At 31.1% G+C, this 17592-nt stretch overlaps 1 protein-coding gene across 4 annotated transcripts in view; it reads left to right on the top strand.

The window, feature by feature from the left end:
* Nucleotides 1-17592, top strand: part of LOC135127733 (calcineurin-binding protein cabin-1-like) — a 36407-nt gene that overhangs the window by 4669 nt on the left and 14146 nt on the right. For all 4 annotated transcript variants that reach the window (XM_064054317.1, XM_064054318.1, XM_064054316.1 and 1 more), the window contains 12 exons: nt 7513-7809; nt 7857-8031; nt 8085-8212; nt 8264-8586; nt 8639-8926; nt 8979-9148; nt 9198-10019; nt 15763-16422; nt 16476-16650; nt 16712-16905; nt 16959-17122; nt 17174-17408. In XM_064054317.1, the coding sequence (XP_063910387.1) occupies nt 7513-7809; nt 7857-8031; nt 8085-8212; nt 8264-8586; nt 8639-8926; nt 8979-9148; nt 9198-10019; nt 15763-16422; nt 16476-16650; nt 16712-16905; nt 16959-17122; nt 17174-17408 (3631 nt within the window). The remainder of the gene's footprint in view (nt 1-7512; nt 7810-7856; nt 8032-8084; nt 8213-8263; nt 8587-8638; nt 8927-8978; nt 9149-9197; nt 10020-15762; nt 16423-16475; nt 16651-16711; nt 16906-16958; nt 17123-17173; nt 17409-17592) is intronic.

The following is a 17592-nucleotide window of genomic DNA, read 5'->3' as shown; positions in this document are numbered from 1 at the left end:
AATTTAAGCCAAAAAACCGAAAATTAGAAAAATCAAAAAACTGAAAAATCATAAACCTGAAAAGTCGAAAAATGGAAGAATTGGAAAACGGAAAAATCGAAAAATCCACAAATCCAGAAGTCGAAAAACGAAAAAATCAATTAATCGATAAGTTAAGAAATCGAAAAAATTTAGAAACGCCAAAAATTAAAGAATTCAAAAATCGAAAAATTGAAAAATCGTAGAACTGAAACTATTGATAAATAATTGAGAAATAGAAAAATTTAAAAATAATAAAACGAGAAATCGAGTAGTTGAGAAATCGAAAAAGTCGAAAAACCAAAAAATCGATTAATCGACAAATTGGGACAACGAAAGGTCGAAAAAATCGGAAATTTAGAAATGTCAAAAATTGAAAAAGATTAAGAAACGAAAATTCAAAATTCCAGAAAACAATAAGTCTAAAAACGACAAAATCTATTAATCGAGAAACCAAGAAATCGAAAATGCTTCTAAATTTGAAAAATCGTAAAACGCAACTTTGGAAAATTGAGAAATCGAAAAATTTAAAAACAAAAAATAACGAAAAATCGGAAAGTTAAAAAACCAAAAAATCAATTATTCGAGAAAAGTCGAAAAAATCGAAAATATGAAATCGTTAAAGAATGGAAAAAAATCGAATATTTGAAGAACCGAGAAATTTAGGAATCGGAAGATTGAAAAATCCTACGAAATTTCGAAAAACCAAGAAATCGAAAAGTCAAAAATTTAAGCCAAAAAACCGAAAATTAGAAAAATCAAAAAACTGAAAAATCATAAACCTGAAAAGTCGAAAAATGGAAGAATTGGAAAACGGAAAAATCGAAAAATCCACAAATCCAGAAGTCGAAAAACGAAAAAATCAATTAATCGAAAAGTTGAGAAATCGAAAAAATTTAGAAATGCCAAAAATTAAAGAATTCAAAAATCGAAAAGTGGAACAATCGTAGAACTGAAACTGTTGATAAATAATTGAGAAATAGAAAAATTTAAAAATAATAAAACGAGAAATCGAGTAGTTGAGAAATCGAAAAGGCGAAAAACCAAAAAATCGATTAATTGAGAAATTGGGACAACGAAAGGTCGAAAAAATCGGAAATTTAGAAATGTCAAAAATTGAAAAAGATTAAGAAACGAAAATTCAAAATTTCAGAAAACAATAAGTCTAAAAACGACAAAATTTATTAATCGAGAAGTCAAGAAATCGAAAACGTTTTTAAAATTAAAAAATTGAAAAATCGAAAAACGCAACTTCGGAAAATTGAGAAATCGAAAAATTTAAAAACAAAAAATAACGAAAAATCGGAAAGTTAAAAAACCAAAAAATCAAGTATTCGAGAAAAGTCGAAAAAATCGAAAATATGAAATCGTCAAAAATAGGAAACGAATCGAATATTTGAAGAACCGAGAAATTTAAGAATCGGAAGATTGAAAAATCCCACGAAATTTCGAAAAATCAAGAAATCGAAACGTCAAAAATTTAAGCCAAAAAACCGAAAATTAAAAAAATCGAAAAACTGAAAAATCATAAACCTGAAAAGTCGAAAAATGGAAGAATTGGAAAACGGAAAAATCGAAAAATCCACAAATCCAGAAGTCGAAAAACGAAAAAATCAATTAATCGATAAGTTAAGAAATCGAAAAAATTTAGAAACGCCAAAAATTAAAGAATTCAAAAATCGAAAAATTGAAAAATCGTAGAACTGAAACTATTGATAAATAATTGAGAAATAGAAAAATTTAAAAATAATAAAACGAGAAATCGAGTAGTTGAGAAATCGAAAAAGTCGAAAAACCAAAAAATCGATTAATCGACAAATTGGGACAACGAAAGGTCGAAAAAATCGGAAATTTAGAAATGTCAAAAATTGAAAAAGATTAAGAAACGAAAATTCAAAATTCCAGAAAACAATAAGTCTAAAAACGACAAAATCTATTAATCGAGAAGTTAAGAAATCGAAAATGTTTTTAAAATTGAAAAATTGAAAAATCGAAAAATTTAAAAATCGTAAAACGCAATTTCGGAAAATTGAGAAATCGAAAAATTTAGAAACAAAAAATAACGAAAAATCCGAAAGTTAAAAAACCAAAAAATCAATTATTCGAGAAAAGTAGAAAAAATCGAAAATATGAAATCGTCAAAAATAGGAAAAGAATCGGAAGATTGAAAAATGCCACGAAATTTCGAAAAATCAAGAAATCGAAAAGTCAAAAATTTAAGCCAAATAACCGAAAATTAAAAAAATCGAAAAACTGACAAATCAAACCTGAAAAGTCGAAAAATGGAAAAATTGGAAAACGGAAAAATCGAAAAATCCACAAATCCAGAAGTCGAAAAACGAAAAAATCAATTAATCGAAAAGTTAAGAAATCGAAAAAATTTAGAAACGTCAAAAATTAAAGGATTCAAAAATTGAAAAATTGAAAAATCGTAGAACTGAAACTAATGATAAATAATTGAGAAATAGAAAAATTTTAAAATAAAAAAACGAGAAATCGAGTAGTTGAGAAATCGAAAAAGTCGAAAAACCAAAAAATCGATTAATCGAAAAATTGGGACAACGAAAGGTCGAAAAAATCGGAAATTTAGATGTGTCAAAAATTGAAAAAGATTAAGAAACGAAAATTCAAAATTCCAGAAAACAATAAGTCTAAAAACGACAAAATCTATTAATCGAGAAGTTAAGAAATCGGAAACGTTTTTAAAATTGAAAAATTGAAAAATCGTAAAACGCGTCTTTGGAAAATTGAGAAATCGAAAAATTTAAAAACAAAAAATAACGAAAAATCGGAAAGTTAAAAAACCAAAAAATCAATTATTCAAGAAAAGTCGAAAAAATCGAAAATATGAAATCGTAAAAAATAGGAAAAGAATCGGAAGATTGAAAAATGCCACGAAATTTCGAAAAATCAAGAAATCGAAAAGTCAAAAATTTAAGCCAAAAAAACCGAAAATTAAAAAAATCGAAAAACTGAAAAATCATAAACCTGAAAAGTCGAAAAATGGAAGAATTGGAAATGGGAAAATTGAAAGATCGTAGAACTGAAACTAATGATAAATAATTGAGAAATAGACAAATTTTAAAATAAAAAAACGAGAAATCGAGTAGTTGAGAAATCGAAAAAGTCGAAAACGTCTGAAATTTAGAAATGTCCAAAATTGAAAAAAATTAAAAATCGAGAAATAAAAAATCGAAAAATCCCAACACTGAATTATCGAATTTTCGAAAAATGGAAGCCGAAGTATCGAAAATTTAAAAAATCGAAAAATTGACGAATTGAAAATCTGAAATTTCGAAAAATCGGGAAATCTAAGTTTCTTGTTGTGAAAAGATAGCTATGTATGTTAAGAAAACAAAGGCAAAAAAGAGGGTGGGTGGGCGGGGCTAGTATCTGCCAAGATAAGACTGATTTTGGCAAATGAGATACCTTCTAAGAAAAATGAGGGTGGGTGGGCGGGCGGGGCTAGTACTAGCTAAAATAAGACTGATATTGGCAAATGACCTACTCTCTAGAAAATGAAGGCTATATCATTTGGCAAAATCAGTCTTATTTTGGCAAGTATTGGCCTCTCCCACCCACCACCTTTTATTTTCTTCGATGGTACGTCATTTGGCGATATCAATAATAATTTACAAAAAAATCTCTATGAACTCTTAAAATAATACACCATGAGTACCCAAGAGTCTCCCGAATTAAAAAAAAACTGCGGCACTCAAGACTTTTTCAAATTCATAAAAAATAAAACTGTAAAAGCCGAAAAGATTTTTTCAAGTTGATTAAGCAACAAAACATCAGATTCCTTTAAATTTATCCGAAAATAAAAGACCAGGGAACCTAAAATTAACTGCGAACATATCAATAATGAGTTCAAGCATTTCCAACGAAATTAAGTTATTTACTTCAAAAGTAGAAGCAGAATAGATATCGTTTTTTAAATTTTCCGCTATTGCTGGTTTGCAAAATCAATTCGATAAATTCACTATCAAATTTTTAATCTTTTCAAAAATTAAGTGAATTAGTGGTTCATTTTTTTGGAGCTCTGTCGTAAATTTTTGAAATAATTTTATACTACTAGAAATAAACATCAGTTGCGCTTCAAGCGTTTTATCTTCGAAAAAATCTCTAATAGTTATATAAGTGTAAATATTAATTATACTTTTGCATTCTTTAGGTAAATAAGTTAAAAAATAGTAAAATAAATAAGATAATTATGAATTAAGAATTTTAATTATAGATAGAAAAATGTGTAGAAATTTGGACCCCAGAGTAGGTTAATGTGGAAACATTTTGGCCTTAAAATAAAGAAATGAAAAAGTAACAGTATATGAACCAAAATAAAAAGAAATCTGCACGTCATTCTAAAAACGAGGTTAAAATGAGGCTATATTAGGATGATAATGCCCGCAAACAGATTTTCCAATGGTAGCGTAATTGTTTTTGATTCGAATTTTAACAAATTTAGACGCCAGATATTAATAATAATAATATAATATACTTGTGTTACTATGCAAAATATTTACACACGTCGCATAATATACAAAAGCTTAATACTAAATCATAACTGACAAACGAAAAGCCATTAGTTTTGCATTGATTTCATAAAATGAAAAAATTCTTCAAACTAGAAAAATACATTTTGTATCAGTACTCTTTAGACCAATTTTTATATCTGTAACTATGATACAATTTGGAGTCATTTGATACATTTTTTTATGCTTATTTGCTTTTTTTTCAATTTTATGCATATTAAAACTTATATGCTTATTTAATGCTTTTTTCGACGAATATGAGTCTTAATGCATATTTTGTTCAAATGCCGGCCTTGTCGGGATGACAAATACTTGTTAGTTAGCCGTATCGTATCGTATGCATTTTACCTGGACTTGACCATTGAAGTACACTTACTCAAGACCCTTTCTGTGAATAGGTTCCGGTCGTTTGGGTAATAAAATTTTATTATAGGATTGGAAAAATACTCCATAGATTTTATGACTTTAAATCCTTACTTCCGTTGATAATGAATTAAAGCTTTTAACCAGATGTTCTTTTTCGGCATTTTGCGGCAAGACCGTTGAAGATTTTCTAGAAAAATTGGTCTAAAGAGTTTAGACAGTACTTCCCTCGCTGTCGGAAACTTGACAACTGCATGGCTATTGTGTTTTTTTCTCATTACATTTTTGTAGTGGGAATTTAAAATTGCGATGACGTCATCAACATTTTTGCAAGGACATCAGTTGGGATAGATGTAGTGTAATACTAAGAATAAAATTATTGTATTCCCAAATTTTCAGGAAAATGAATTGGGTCGTTTTGAATATTGATTTTTTATAATCAATAAAATAACGAAACAATTTACTCACGTATACGGCAACTGAAAATCGTTTATGTATAAACATTCTTAATTTAAGATGACAAGCGTAACAGCATACGTGAGAGCCAAACAGAGAAACTGTAAACAAAACGACCATCGGTTTTATTGCTTCGACTTCCGCTTATTATATAAAACATTGGGTTTTATTTTAATTCTTGACGGTGAAATTCAGAATTGGTTGATTATAAACATGTCTATTTCACATTCGCGGAACCAAGTGAACAAATGCAGGTCTGTAATGTTAAAGTCGATGTAAATAAGCGTGCTACCCTTATGTTTCAACCGAGTTTTTCCTTTAACAAATTTTGTGTCTACCAAATTGGGTTGGTTGGGGTGTAATACTAATAATAAGTGTTGCCTTTAATTTAATCAATAAAATAAATTGACTTCATTAATTTTTTTGAACCACCTCTTAAGAAAATCTAAAAAATATGAATGGAATGATATATCACAAGTACAAACTCATCATATTTTTTGCATTTTAGATAGGATTTATTCAACAAAATTTAAGGGTGACGTCATCAATTTTTTTAGGAGGGATGAATAAATATATTTTGAACAAAAGTTTACCATGCTTATGATAATTTTAAAATATCTTCAAGATTTCGAAGCATTCGGTTTTGTAGTTTCTGAGTAAATCAGTAAAATAAATTTACGCTTTCATTTATTTTCTTGAATCACCCTGTATATGCAAATCCAAAAAATATGAATGGAGTGATAGATCACAAGTACAGACTGATCATATTTTGTACATTTTAGATATGATTTATTCGGCAAATTTTCGAGCTGACGTCATTAAGTTTTTGGAGGGGATAAGCAAATATATTTTGACTAAACATTTATTATGCTCTTTATAACCTTAAAACATGTGCAAGATGTCAGAGCATTCCGTTATGTAGTTCCTGATTAAATCAATAAAATATATTTACGCATTCATTCATTTTTTTGAGTCACTCTGTATATGCCAATCCAAAAAATATGAATGGAGTGATAAATGACAAGTACAGGCTCATCATATTTTGTACATTTTAGATATGATTTATTCGGCAAACTTTCGAGCTGACGTCATCAAGTTTTTGGAGGGGATAAGCAAATATATTTTGACTAAACATTTATTATGCTCTTTATGACCTTAAAACATTTGCAAGATTTCAGAGCATTCGGTTTTGTAGTTCCTGATTAAAGCAATAAAATATATTTACGCATTCATTAATTTTTTTGAGTCACCCTGTATATGCAAATCCAAAAAATATGAATGGAGTGATAGATCACAAGTACAGACTCATCATATTTTGTACATTTTAGATATGATTTATTCCACAAACTTTTGAGCTGACGTCATCAAGTTTTTGGAGGGGATAAGCAAATATTTTTTGACTAAAGATTTATGATGATCTTTATAGCCTTAAAACATCTGCAACATTTCAAAGCATTCTGGTTAGCAGATTAAAAATTAAATTTCAAAATGTTGTTTTATAATTTTGATTTTTTTTTTCAAAAATCTGGACGTTTCGGGTGAAAAGTCGATTCAGAGTTGTAAACTACATGTGTAGGACTATGTTATTTTATACAATTGAAAACCCATTTACTATGTACAATTTTGAAGTGACGTCATCGCATTAATGGTGGGGATGATTAGACAAATTTTGGTTAGCGTTTTACCATCTACATGATATTCTTAATATAAGTACAAAATTTCACAACAATCGGTCGAGTACTTTCGGAGATTATCTGTCTAATAAAAATCCGGGACGGCAGACGGACAGACAGACGGACGAACAGACGGACAGACAGACGGAAATGGGAGACCTATTTCTTCGTCTTCTAGGGGTCATGAAAGATCGAGAAAACGTAAAAGTAGAGAGTCGGCCGACGGACTCGATTACAATACTTCCTTTGCTTACGCTCGGGAAGTAAAAAGTGCTTACATTTTTCACAAAAGCATTAAACCTAGAAATCCGCTCTCTAATTATTATATTTTTCTACAGTTAATGACAACACAGAATTCATTTTTTTTCACCACTTTTGCCCAAATACTCTTGTAAAAAATAGGGTCGGAAAATTAAACATTCGCTGTAGACCGTAAACATTTTTATTTTTATTGGCCAACCCCTTTCCAGAGAAGAATACTTCGGTACCGATCAAGAAAAAGAAGATGTCCTTTCTTTGTGGACGAAACCTCGCGACTACTGCGACGCCATCGTCCTGCTTAAAGACTTCGTCATCGCTTTATCCAAACTATGGTCGGCGAAGTGGCCCAAAGATTTAGTACACATGTACGTCGAGGCTTACTCCATGTACAGGGAACACTTCGACCACCCTGAGTACTTTTCCGGGGAAACACCGTTCCTAGAATTGAAGGACGACGCCATGGCGACTTTGCTCTACGGGGAGTTGCTTACTTTCAGTTCTCCCAAGTGAGTGTAAATCCGACGAGGTGCGAACACGCTTACTGTTATTTTAGGTCTGAGGTGAGAGTCATCCACGTGACTTCGTTGGGGTTTTTGCAATTTGTGTGTGGTTGGGAGGACGACTGGCACGACGAGTATCCTTCAGTTTTGCTGAGGGTGTATTGGCTGAGGACGCATATTTTTAGAAAGGAAGGGAACAACGATCTGGCTATTAGAGCACTAGAAATGGTTTTTAATTTAATAAATAGGCACAAAGTCGTTAGTATTTTTACAATTTTTAGATACATGAAGTGATGCTCGAAGAAGAGAAGAAAAAGGAGCAATTATACGTACTAAATTTGCCTAATTGTTTCAAATGTGGCGCTATTAATAGTGAAGTTGTTACAAAAATCCTGAAACATCTAGACATGTATTATTATTTTTAGTCGTTAGTTTAATTTATTGTAATTTTCTTTTTAAGGATTACGTCGCTGAACTGCATTGAGGAGTTATACAACGGTGAAAAATATAGAGATGTGGCTGAAATTTTAAAATTGACTTTTAATAGTTCGGGGAATCACCCCACTTGTGGTAAAATGGGTAGACCGGCTCAGTTGGCCATGCTCATGCATTCTTTGTGGTATACTGATCTCACGGAGTGTTTTGTGTGGACGGAGGAGTGCTTGTTTGAGGCCGTCGGGCACTTTTTGAAACCGGTACGAAACGCCGACAAGTGGGAGAAAATCGTGGAAAAGTGTCTCGCGTTTTTCCAAGAGATCATCAAAATGGAAACCGTGGGAGTCGGTTAGTGACGTCATCAAATTTTTAGTGGGGATTAGTATAAAAATTGTTTCAGTTGATGCGTTAAGTGAAGATAAGCGCGCCCGTCTCATCGAAACTTTAGCCAAAATAGTATGCAAACAACTAAATACAGACAACGTGTCTAAAATTCCCCTGGGGTGTGTGACACCCTGGATATTACTCCACTACATTCTAGTGAGGGAAGAACACCGCCAGCAAGCAAGTAAACGAGTAAGTCACATTAAAACCGACAAAACCGACACCGACCTCGACACTTCGGACACCCAAAACGAAGAACTACCACCTTCAGTCGCCATTTTGTTCTCCGCTCACGAATTTCTAGGTTAGTAACCACTCAAAGACTCAAATTTTTTCCAAAACTAACTCAAACTTAGGTCCGAGGGGGTGGTGCCTCATCGGAAACGGCGAACTCCTCCACTTCATCTTGGACACAATCCTCGACCGTTTGGACACCCCTATATTCGAGCCATTCCGCGAAAAAATCGACATCCACATCGAGCAGTCGCTGTTTTGCTTGTACCAACACCCCAGCAAAAAGAACAAAGTACATATATAAGAAAAAATGAGACCCAACGTTACTGAGTAAGTTTTAGATTTCGCGCCACCTAGCGGACCATAATGTCGACCCTTTGTCACTAACGTGGGAGCGCGCGTTTCAACTGTACGACTTCTACGGTCCGGATTGCCTCCCCGAGTTCAACTCGTACAAGAATGCGTCGATTTCGTCAGATTTGGAGCAACTGTTGCAGAGAATTATAGCGCTAGTTCCACCCGCAATGGACCCCCAACCCCACATGTCCAAACTATCCGATTTCATCCAAGGCAAAACCGACGAACTCCCTGACCCGATTAAATTCTCGACTAAAGTGCGCGCCATCTACTATTTAATCGGCGACTACTACTTCAAACAAAGGGAGTTCACGCGCTGCATTAAGTATTTTTTGATGGATCTGTGCATTAACCCCACGCGCGTCGACTCGTGGGCGTGCGTGGGCTTAAGCTACTTAAGTCAGTTGGAGAATAAGCTCAACTATTGTAAAAAACTCAGGAGTGAGATGGAGTTTCTGGATAAGGCGAAGTGTGCTCAGATTAGTTTCAGGCAAGCGCTGGAGATTGAGAAGGATCATATTATGCTGTGGATCGAGTTTGGGTCGTTTGAGTACATGGTGCATTCGTTCTGCTCGAGGGTTATGAAGAGCGAGTCGGATACTCTGAGTATGGAACGGTTTGAGTATCTCGAGAACCAGAAGAATAATTATTTGGAGAGTTCGGGGGGGAGTTTCGAGAAGGCGATTCAGTTGTACCAGCCGGACGAAGTCGATCCGGATGAGAGGTGGTTGCAGTATTATATTTTGGGGAAGGTGGCGGAGAAGAAGCAGGAGGAGCCGCAGGCGTACTTGAAGTATTATGTTATGGTGAGTGAGTTGTGAATGATGTTTTTATTTCCTGATTGTAAATTAAGTTTCCGTCTGTGTCTGATTTCTCTATTTTTCGAATTTTCGATTCTTCCAATTTTCGAGTTCTCGATTTTTTAATTTTTCAATTTGCTCAATTTCCCGAGTCTTCAATTTTTCGAATTTTCAAGTTTTCAGATTTTAACGTTTCTGAATTTCTCGATTAATATTTTTTTTAATTTTATTTCTCAACTTCCAGATTTTTCGACTTTTCAATTTTGTAGTTCTTAAAAAATTCGAACAATCGAAAAATCTATAATTTAAAAATGGAAAATGTAAAAAAAACCGAAAAGCCGAAAAGATCAAATATCGACAAAGTGGAAATATGAAACAGCGAGAAATCCAAACATCAAAAAATCGAGAAATTGAAAAGTGGAAATACTCCAGAATCGAAAAATTAAAGGTGATAAATTATTAAAAAATATAAAAAATTTAAAAATCGAAAATCTGAAGAAGCGAAATTTTGAAAAATCTCAAAGCTTAAATATCGAAAAATTTAAAAACCCCAGAACTAATTTATCGAATAATTGAGAAATCGAAAAATGAAAAATCGAAAAATCTAAGCCGAAAAAACGAAAACTTAGAAACTAAAAAAATTGAAAAACAATAAACCTGAAAAATCTAATAATTAAACAATTAAAAACATTGAAAATCGAGAAATCGAGAAATGGAAAAATAAAAAAATGGAAAATTCGGAACGTCGAGAAATCGGGAAATCGAAGTCGAAAATCAAAAAACTGAAAAATTTGGAAGTCGAAAAACTGAAGAATCCGTAAATGACGAATCGAAAATTTGAAAAATCTCAACACTGAAATATGTATATAAAAATTGGAAATCGAGAAATTGAAAAATCTAAAAATGTAAAGACTAAAAAATTTAAAAAAATTAAAAATCGAAAAATTGATAAACTGAAACATTGAAGAATCGAAAATTCAAAACTCCCAAAACTGAAATGACAAAAAATTTAAAATCAAAACATTGAATAAAACATTGAAAAGTCGAGGAAAAACCGAGAACTCGAAAAAATGAAAAACTGAAAGATCGAGAAGTCCAAACATAAAAAGCTCGAAAGTCGAAATATTTTAAAATCTAAAATTTTAGAATAAAACAATTAAAATATCGAGAAATTGAAAAATCTAAAATTGAAAAATCCAAAAATTTAAAAATCAAAAAAATAAAAAATCGAGAAATCGAAAATCTGAAGACTCGAAATATTGAAAAATCCCAAAACTGAAATATCGAAAAATTAAAAATCCCAAAACTGAAACATCGAATATTTCAGAAATAGAAAAAATAAAAAAATCGAAAAATCAATGTTGAAAAGCCGAAAATTTAAAAAATCAAAAAATTGAAAAATATTGGAAATTCGGAACGTCGAGAAACAGGGAAATCAAAGTCGAAAATCAAAAAACTGAAAAAATTGAAAGTCGAAAAGCTGAAGAATCTACAATGTATTTAAAAATTGAAAATCGGGAAATTGAAAAATCTAAAAATCGAAGGTTGAAAATATAAAAACAATTCAAAAATCGAAAAATTGAAAAACCGAAAAATTGACGAATCGAACATTAAAAACTCCCAAAACTGTTGACACAAAATTTAAAAATTGAAACATTGGAAAATTGAAAAAATAAAAAATCGAGAAATTGAAAATCTGAAGACTCGAAATATTGAAAAAGCCCAAAACTGAAACATCGAAAAATTGAAAAATCAAAAAATCCAAGTTGAATAACAGAAAATTAAAAAAAAAACAAAAACATTGAAAAACTAGAAACTTAAAAAATAGAATAATTGAACAGTTGAAAGACATTGAAAATCGAGAAATCGAGTAATGGGAAAACAAAAAAATCCAAAATTCGAAACGTTGAGAAATCGGGCAATCGAAGTCGAAAATCAAAAAAGTGAAAATTTAAAATGTCGAAAAACTGAAAAATCCATAAGTAAATCTAAAATTTGAAAAATCTGAACACTGAAATGTATCTAAAAACTGAAAACCGAGAAATTGAAAAATCTAAAAATCGAGAAATTGAAAAACATAAAAATTAAAAAATTGAAACATCCAAAAATTGTAATATCGAAATTGGAAAATCGAACAATCCAAAGTCAAGAAATCGAAAAATTGAAAAACTGAAAGATCGAGAAATCCAAACATAAAAAACCGAAAAGTCGAGATACCTCAAAATCTAAAATTAAAAAATTAAAATATCGAGAAATCGAAAATCTGAGGACTCGAAATACTGAAAAATCCCAAAACTGAAATATCGAAAAATTGAAAAATCCCAAAACTGAATCATCGAATATTTGAGAAATTGAAAAATTAAAATATCCAAAAATCAGTGTTGAAAAACCGAAAATTTAAAAAATCAAAAAATTAAAACATCAAAGACCTGAAAAATCGAAAAATTGGACAGTTGAAAAATATTGAAAATTGAGAAAATAAGAAATGGGAAAATAAAAAAATCGAAAATTCGAAACGTCGAGAAATCGGGAAATCAAAGTCGAAAATGAAAAAACTGAAAAATTTGAAAGTCGGAAAACTGAAGGATCCACAATGTATCTAACAATTGAAAATCGAGAAATTGAAAAATATAAAAATAATTCAAAAATTGAAAAATTGAAAAACCGAAAAATTGACGAATCGAACATTGAAAACTCCCAAAACTGTTGACACAAAATGTAAAAATTGAAACATTGGAAAATTGAGAAAGTAAAAAATCGAGAAATTGAAAATCTAAAGACCCGAAATATTGAAAAATCCCAAAACCGAAACATCCAAAATAAAAAAAAAAAACAAAAAATTGAAAAACCAGAAACTTAAAAAATAGAATAATTGAACAGTTGAAAGACATTGGGAAAACAAAAAAATCCAAAATTCGAAACGTTGAGAAATCGGGCAATCGAAGTCGAAAATCAAAAAACTGAAAATTTGAAATGTCGAAAAACTGAAGAATCCATAAGTAACTCTAAAATCTGAACACTGAAATGTATCTAAAAACTGAAAACCGAGAAATTGAAAAATCTAAAAATCGAAAAACTGAAAAACATACAAATTAAAAAATCGAAAAATTGAAATATCGACAAATCGAAACATCGAAAAATTGGAAAATCGAACAATCCAAAGTCGAGAAATCGAAAAATTGAAAAACTGAAACATCGAGAAATACAAACATCAAAAGTCGAAAAGTCGAAATATCTCAAAATATAAAAGTTAAAAATTGAAAAGTCAAAAAGTCGAAAAACCGGGAAAACTGAAAAAGTGACAAATCAAAATATTAAAAATCAAAAAAGTAGAAAATCGAGAAATCGGAAACCTGAAAAACTGAAATATTGAAAAATCCCAAAACAGAAATATGGAAAAATTGAAAATTCTAAGAAAAATTGAAGAATCAAAAAATTGAAAAATCCCAAAACTGAAACATTGAAAAATCTAAGTCGAAAAACCGAGAGTTTAAAAAGATAAAAACATTGAAAAACCGATAATTTGAGCAGTTAAAAAACATTGAAAATCGAGAAATCGAGAAACGGAAAAATAAAAAAATCGAAAATTCGGATCATGAGAAATCGGAAAATTGAAGCCGAAAATTAAAAAACTGAAAAATTGAAAAGTCGAAAAACTGAAGAATCCACCAATGAAGAATCGAAAATTTGAAAAATTTCAACATTAAAATATATGTATCCAAAAATTGAAAATCGAGGAATTAAAAAATCGAAAAGTTAAACAATAAAAAAACTGAAAAATCCTTAGACTAAAATATCGAGAAATCGAAACAATAAAAAAAAATGATAAATCTAAAATTTAAAAATTCAAAAAATTAAAGAATGTATAAAATATTGAAAAGTCTCAAAACTGAAATATCAAATAATTGAAAAATTTAAGAACCGAAAAATTAAAAAATCCTAAAAATTGGAAAAATGTAACATCGAGAAATTCAAACATCAAAAGATTGAGAAATTGAGAAATCAAAAAGATAAAAATTGAAAAATGTAAAATTAAAAAAATTGAAACATCGAAATCCCGATAAATCGTGAAATTGAAGAATTAAAAAATTGAGAAACCTAAAAACCGAAAAATTGAAGAATCGAAATATTGAAAACTCCAAGACTGAATGACAAAAAGTTGAAAAATCCAAACATCAATAGCCGAGAAGTCAAAATACTTCAAAATCTAGAAGTTAAAAATTGAAAAACCAAAGCATCGATGAATTGAAGAACCAAAAAAAAAATCTAAATGTCGAAAAATCGGGAAAATGAAAAGGCGGGAAATCGAAACAGTAAAAAATTGAAAAAATCTAAAATTGAAAAATCCAAAAATTTAAAAATTGAAAAATCCGAAAACTGAAACATTGAATAATTGAGAAATAAAAAACCTGAAAAATCGGCAAATTACACATTTGAAAAACACTGAAAATGGAGAAACGGAGAAATGAAAAGATAAAAAAACGAGAATTCAGAACGTCAACAAATAATCAGGAAATCGAAGTCGAAAATAAAAAAAAATGAAAAATTGAAGAATCGAAAAACTGAAGATTTCACAAATGAGAAATCGAAAATCTGAAAGATCCTGAAATTAAAATATCAAAAAATTGACAAATCGAGAGTTGAAAAATGGAAAACCGAAAAATTTAAAACCGAGAAGTCAAAATTTCAAAAGGTCGAGAAATAGAAACATCAAAAAACTGATAAATCTAAAATTTAAAAATTTAAAACATCGAAAAATCGAAGAACCGAAAGATTGACAAATGGAGAATTCGATTTCTCGAAAAATCGAGAAATCGAAAAATCGAACATCGAAAAACTGAAAATTCAAAAAATTTAAAAATAGAAAAATCGAAACATCTAGAAATCGAAAGAATGAAAAATGTATAATTTAAAACTCGAAAAACTGAAATTCAAAAAAATAGAGAAATCAAAAAATCGAAAAATGGACAAATCGAAAAATTTATTTAATGTTTCGATTTCTGGATGTTTCGAATTTCGACTTTTCGGTTTTTCAATTTTTCGATTTTTAAAATTTTTGATTTATGGATTTTTCAATTTTTATATTTTTCAGTTTTTCGAATTTTCAATTTTTTAATTTCTCGATTTATCACTTTATTGTTAAATTTTTCAATTTTTAACTTTTCGATTTTGGACTATTTCGATTTCTCAATTTTTCGATTTTTCGACTTTGCGATTTCTTAATCTTTTGATGTTAGATTTATTTGGATTTCTCGATTTTCCAATTTTTCGATGCTTCGATTTTTCAATATTTCGGTCATTTTAGTTTTCGAGTTTTTCAATTTCTGGATTTTTCAGTTTTCGATTCTTCAATTTTGCGATTTTTCGGTTTTTAAATTTTATATTTTTCAATTTTAAAAATTTTCGAGTGTCCAATTTTTTTATTTTTCAATTTTTTAAATTCAGTATTTTTCGATTGCTCGATTTTTCAATTTTTCTGCGCTGTGGGGGCGCAAATTCCAAAGGAGGCGGACAATAAGAAAAATATTTAAAGCAGTTAACCAACGGGAAAAAATTATTTTCAAAAATTGAAAAATCGAAATATTGACAAACCGAACAATCGAAAAGTCCAGAAATTGAGCAATAAAAAAAAATTTAAACCGAAAATTTGAAAAATGGCGAAAATTGTAAAAATTGAAAAATTGGAAAACTAAAAAAACCCCAAAAATAAATAACCTTCGACCAATTTTTTCTTCTGTTATGATCACAGGCTAGCAAACTCCTCCACGAAAACAACGCCATGTACCCCGACAAAATCAACTACCACAACCCCCAGCACCTATCCGTAGAAGCCCTAGAGTTACACTACAGAATCCACGCATCCGTCTTGAAATACCTAGAACTCCACGAAGGCAAAGAAATCCCCAACTCCGTCGGAAACCTCTTCAAAGAGCACCTAGACAAGTCCTACTTCCCCAAGAAAACCCTCGTCAAACAATTAATATCAAACACGGCTCCCGCGCCAGCCGCCAAAGACCCGAAAATCAAAAACGAAGACATCCTCAAAGAAGTCAAAAACTGCATCAACGATATGTTGAGCAAAATCGCAAGTAGCGCCAAAGACCCCGTTTCGACTAAAAAAGACGACGGCACGGACGTCATCATGATTTCCGATTCGGACGACGAGTCGAAAGCACAGGCTGAGGTGAGTAAGATCGAGTTTCCGCCAAAGGGAGCAGGTCAGGACGTTCAGGATTTTCTGGATAAGATGATGGAAGAAACGATGAAGAAGACTGAGGAGCAGGAGCCGGATTCGGACACTAGTTTGACGAGCAAGAACGTTGTGGAAGTAAAAATGGAGGAAACGAAGGTGGAGAAAGTTGAAAATACTAAAGTGAAGAGTGGAAGCGAAACGGAAACCGATATAAGAGTAAAGTTGTGTTTATTTAAGTTGGCAGTTGATAGTGATGGAATTATTTTCAGACGTCAGTTGATGAGTCGAGTAGTTCCCCGAGTTCTTCAAGTAGTTCGTCCAGTAGTTCTGATTCAGACAGCGACGACGATAGCAGTTCTTCTTCGTCGTCTTCGTCGTCAGAAACTACTAATGGAAATATGTCTAATAGCGACATTCTTGCACTCATTGATCGCTGTATTGTTGGTAAATTATTTATAAATTTTTAATTTCACAACTCATTTATATAACATATATATTATTCAAGGGTTGGAACAGTGTGTTATACGTCTGCCTCAAAATTACAAAGCGTTATACAGACTCGCGCATTTATATTTCAACTACAAAAGCAGAAAGGACTTAAGTAAAAGCAAACAATTATTATTGGGTGAATACACCTGCAAAGGCGGCGTCGTCATCACAGGATTATTTTCAGATCGCAAAAATCACAACTTTTTCAACGTCAGTTTTTTAAATAGTAATCATATTGTGTGTACATGTATCATGTATTGTAGGGAATTTGGAGAATACCATCAAGCGAAATTGACCGTCCTGGCTCTCTATCTGCCCACATGAGCCGCTGCATCACTCTTCTCCTGCAAATTTTGCGTGCCACTAATGATAATAAGCTCCTTCTAGATCTCTCGATGCAGTTCAGAAAAGCTCCGGACCCCGATAAGTACGCACTGTTCGTTTTTTTTTTGGTCAGGATAGTTTTATTGTGTTTTAGAATTTATATCAAAGATTCGGAGAGGTTACAGTTTGCGGACCAAGCCATGGCGATGTGTATTCAGTGTTTGAGGGCGCAGATACAGAATGTGGCAAATATGAATGATACGGCTGTTCAGAGACTTCTGCAGGATATATTTAGGTCGTATCAGCGCGTGCAGAAGCACGAAACCGCCAAGGAGGCCACGTTTGCGGCGATGTTGACCGAGGTGTACAAGAAAATGAAGAAGGGAAAGGTAATAATGAAGGGGGGATTTATATGCATAAATGTTTGTCAAAATATGCGCATAATTTTGTGTTACTGTACTTTTTTTGATATTTAGAAAAAAATTTAAATTTTTTAAAATGCTAATTTATTTCCTCGGATTTTGAATAAGTTCGAAAAATTAAAAAAATTCACGAAATCGGAAAAAAATTAAA

This window comes from Zophobas morio, unplaced genomic scaffold (assembly GCF_036711695.1).
Source record: "Zophobas morio isolate AGI-343-1 ecotype UQ-CSIRO unplaced genomic scaffold, CSIRO_AGI_Zmor_V1 ptg000012l, whole genome shotgun sequence".
In the NCBI taxonomy this organism is placed as follows: domain Eukaryota; kingdom Metazoa; phylum Arthropoda; class Insecta; order Coleoptera; family Tenebrionidae; genus Zophobas; species Zophobas morio.
Note: the sequence above shows the minus strand (reverse complement) of the source record. Positions and strands in the feature narration are given on the sequence as shown.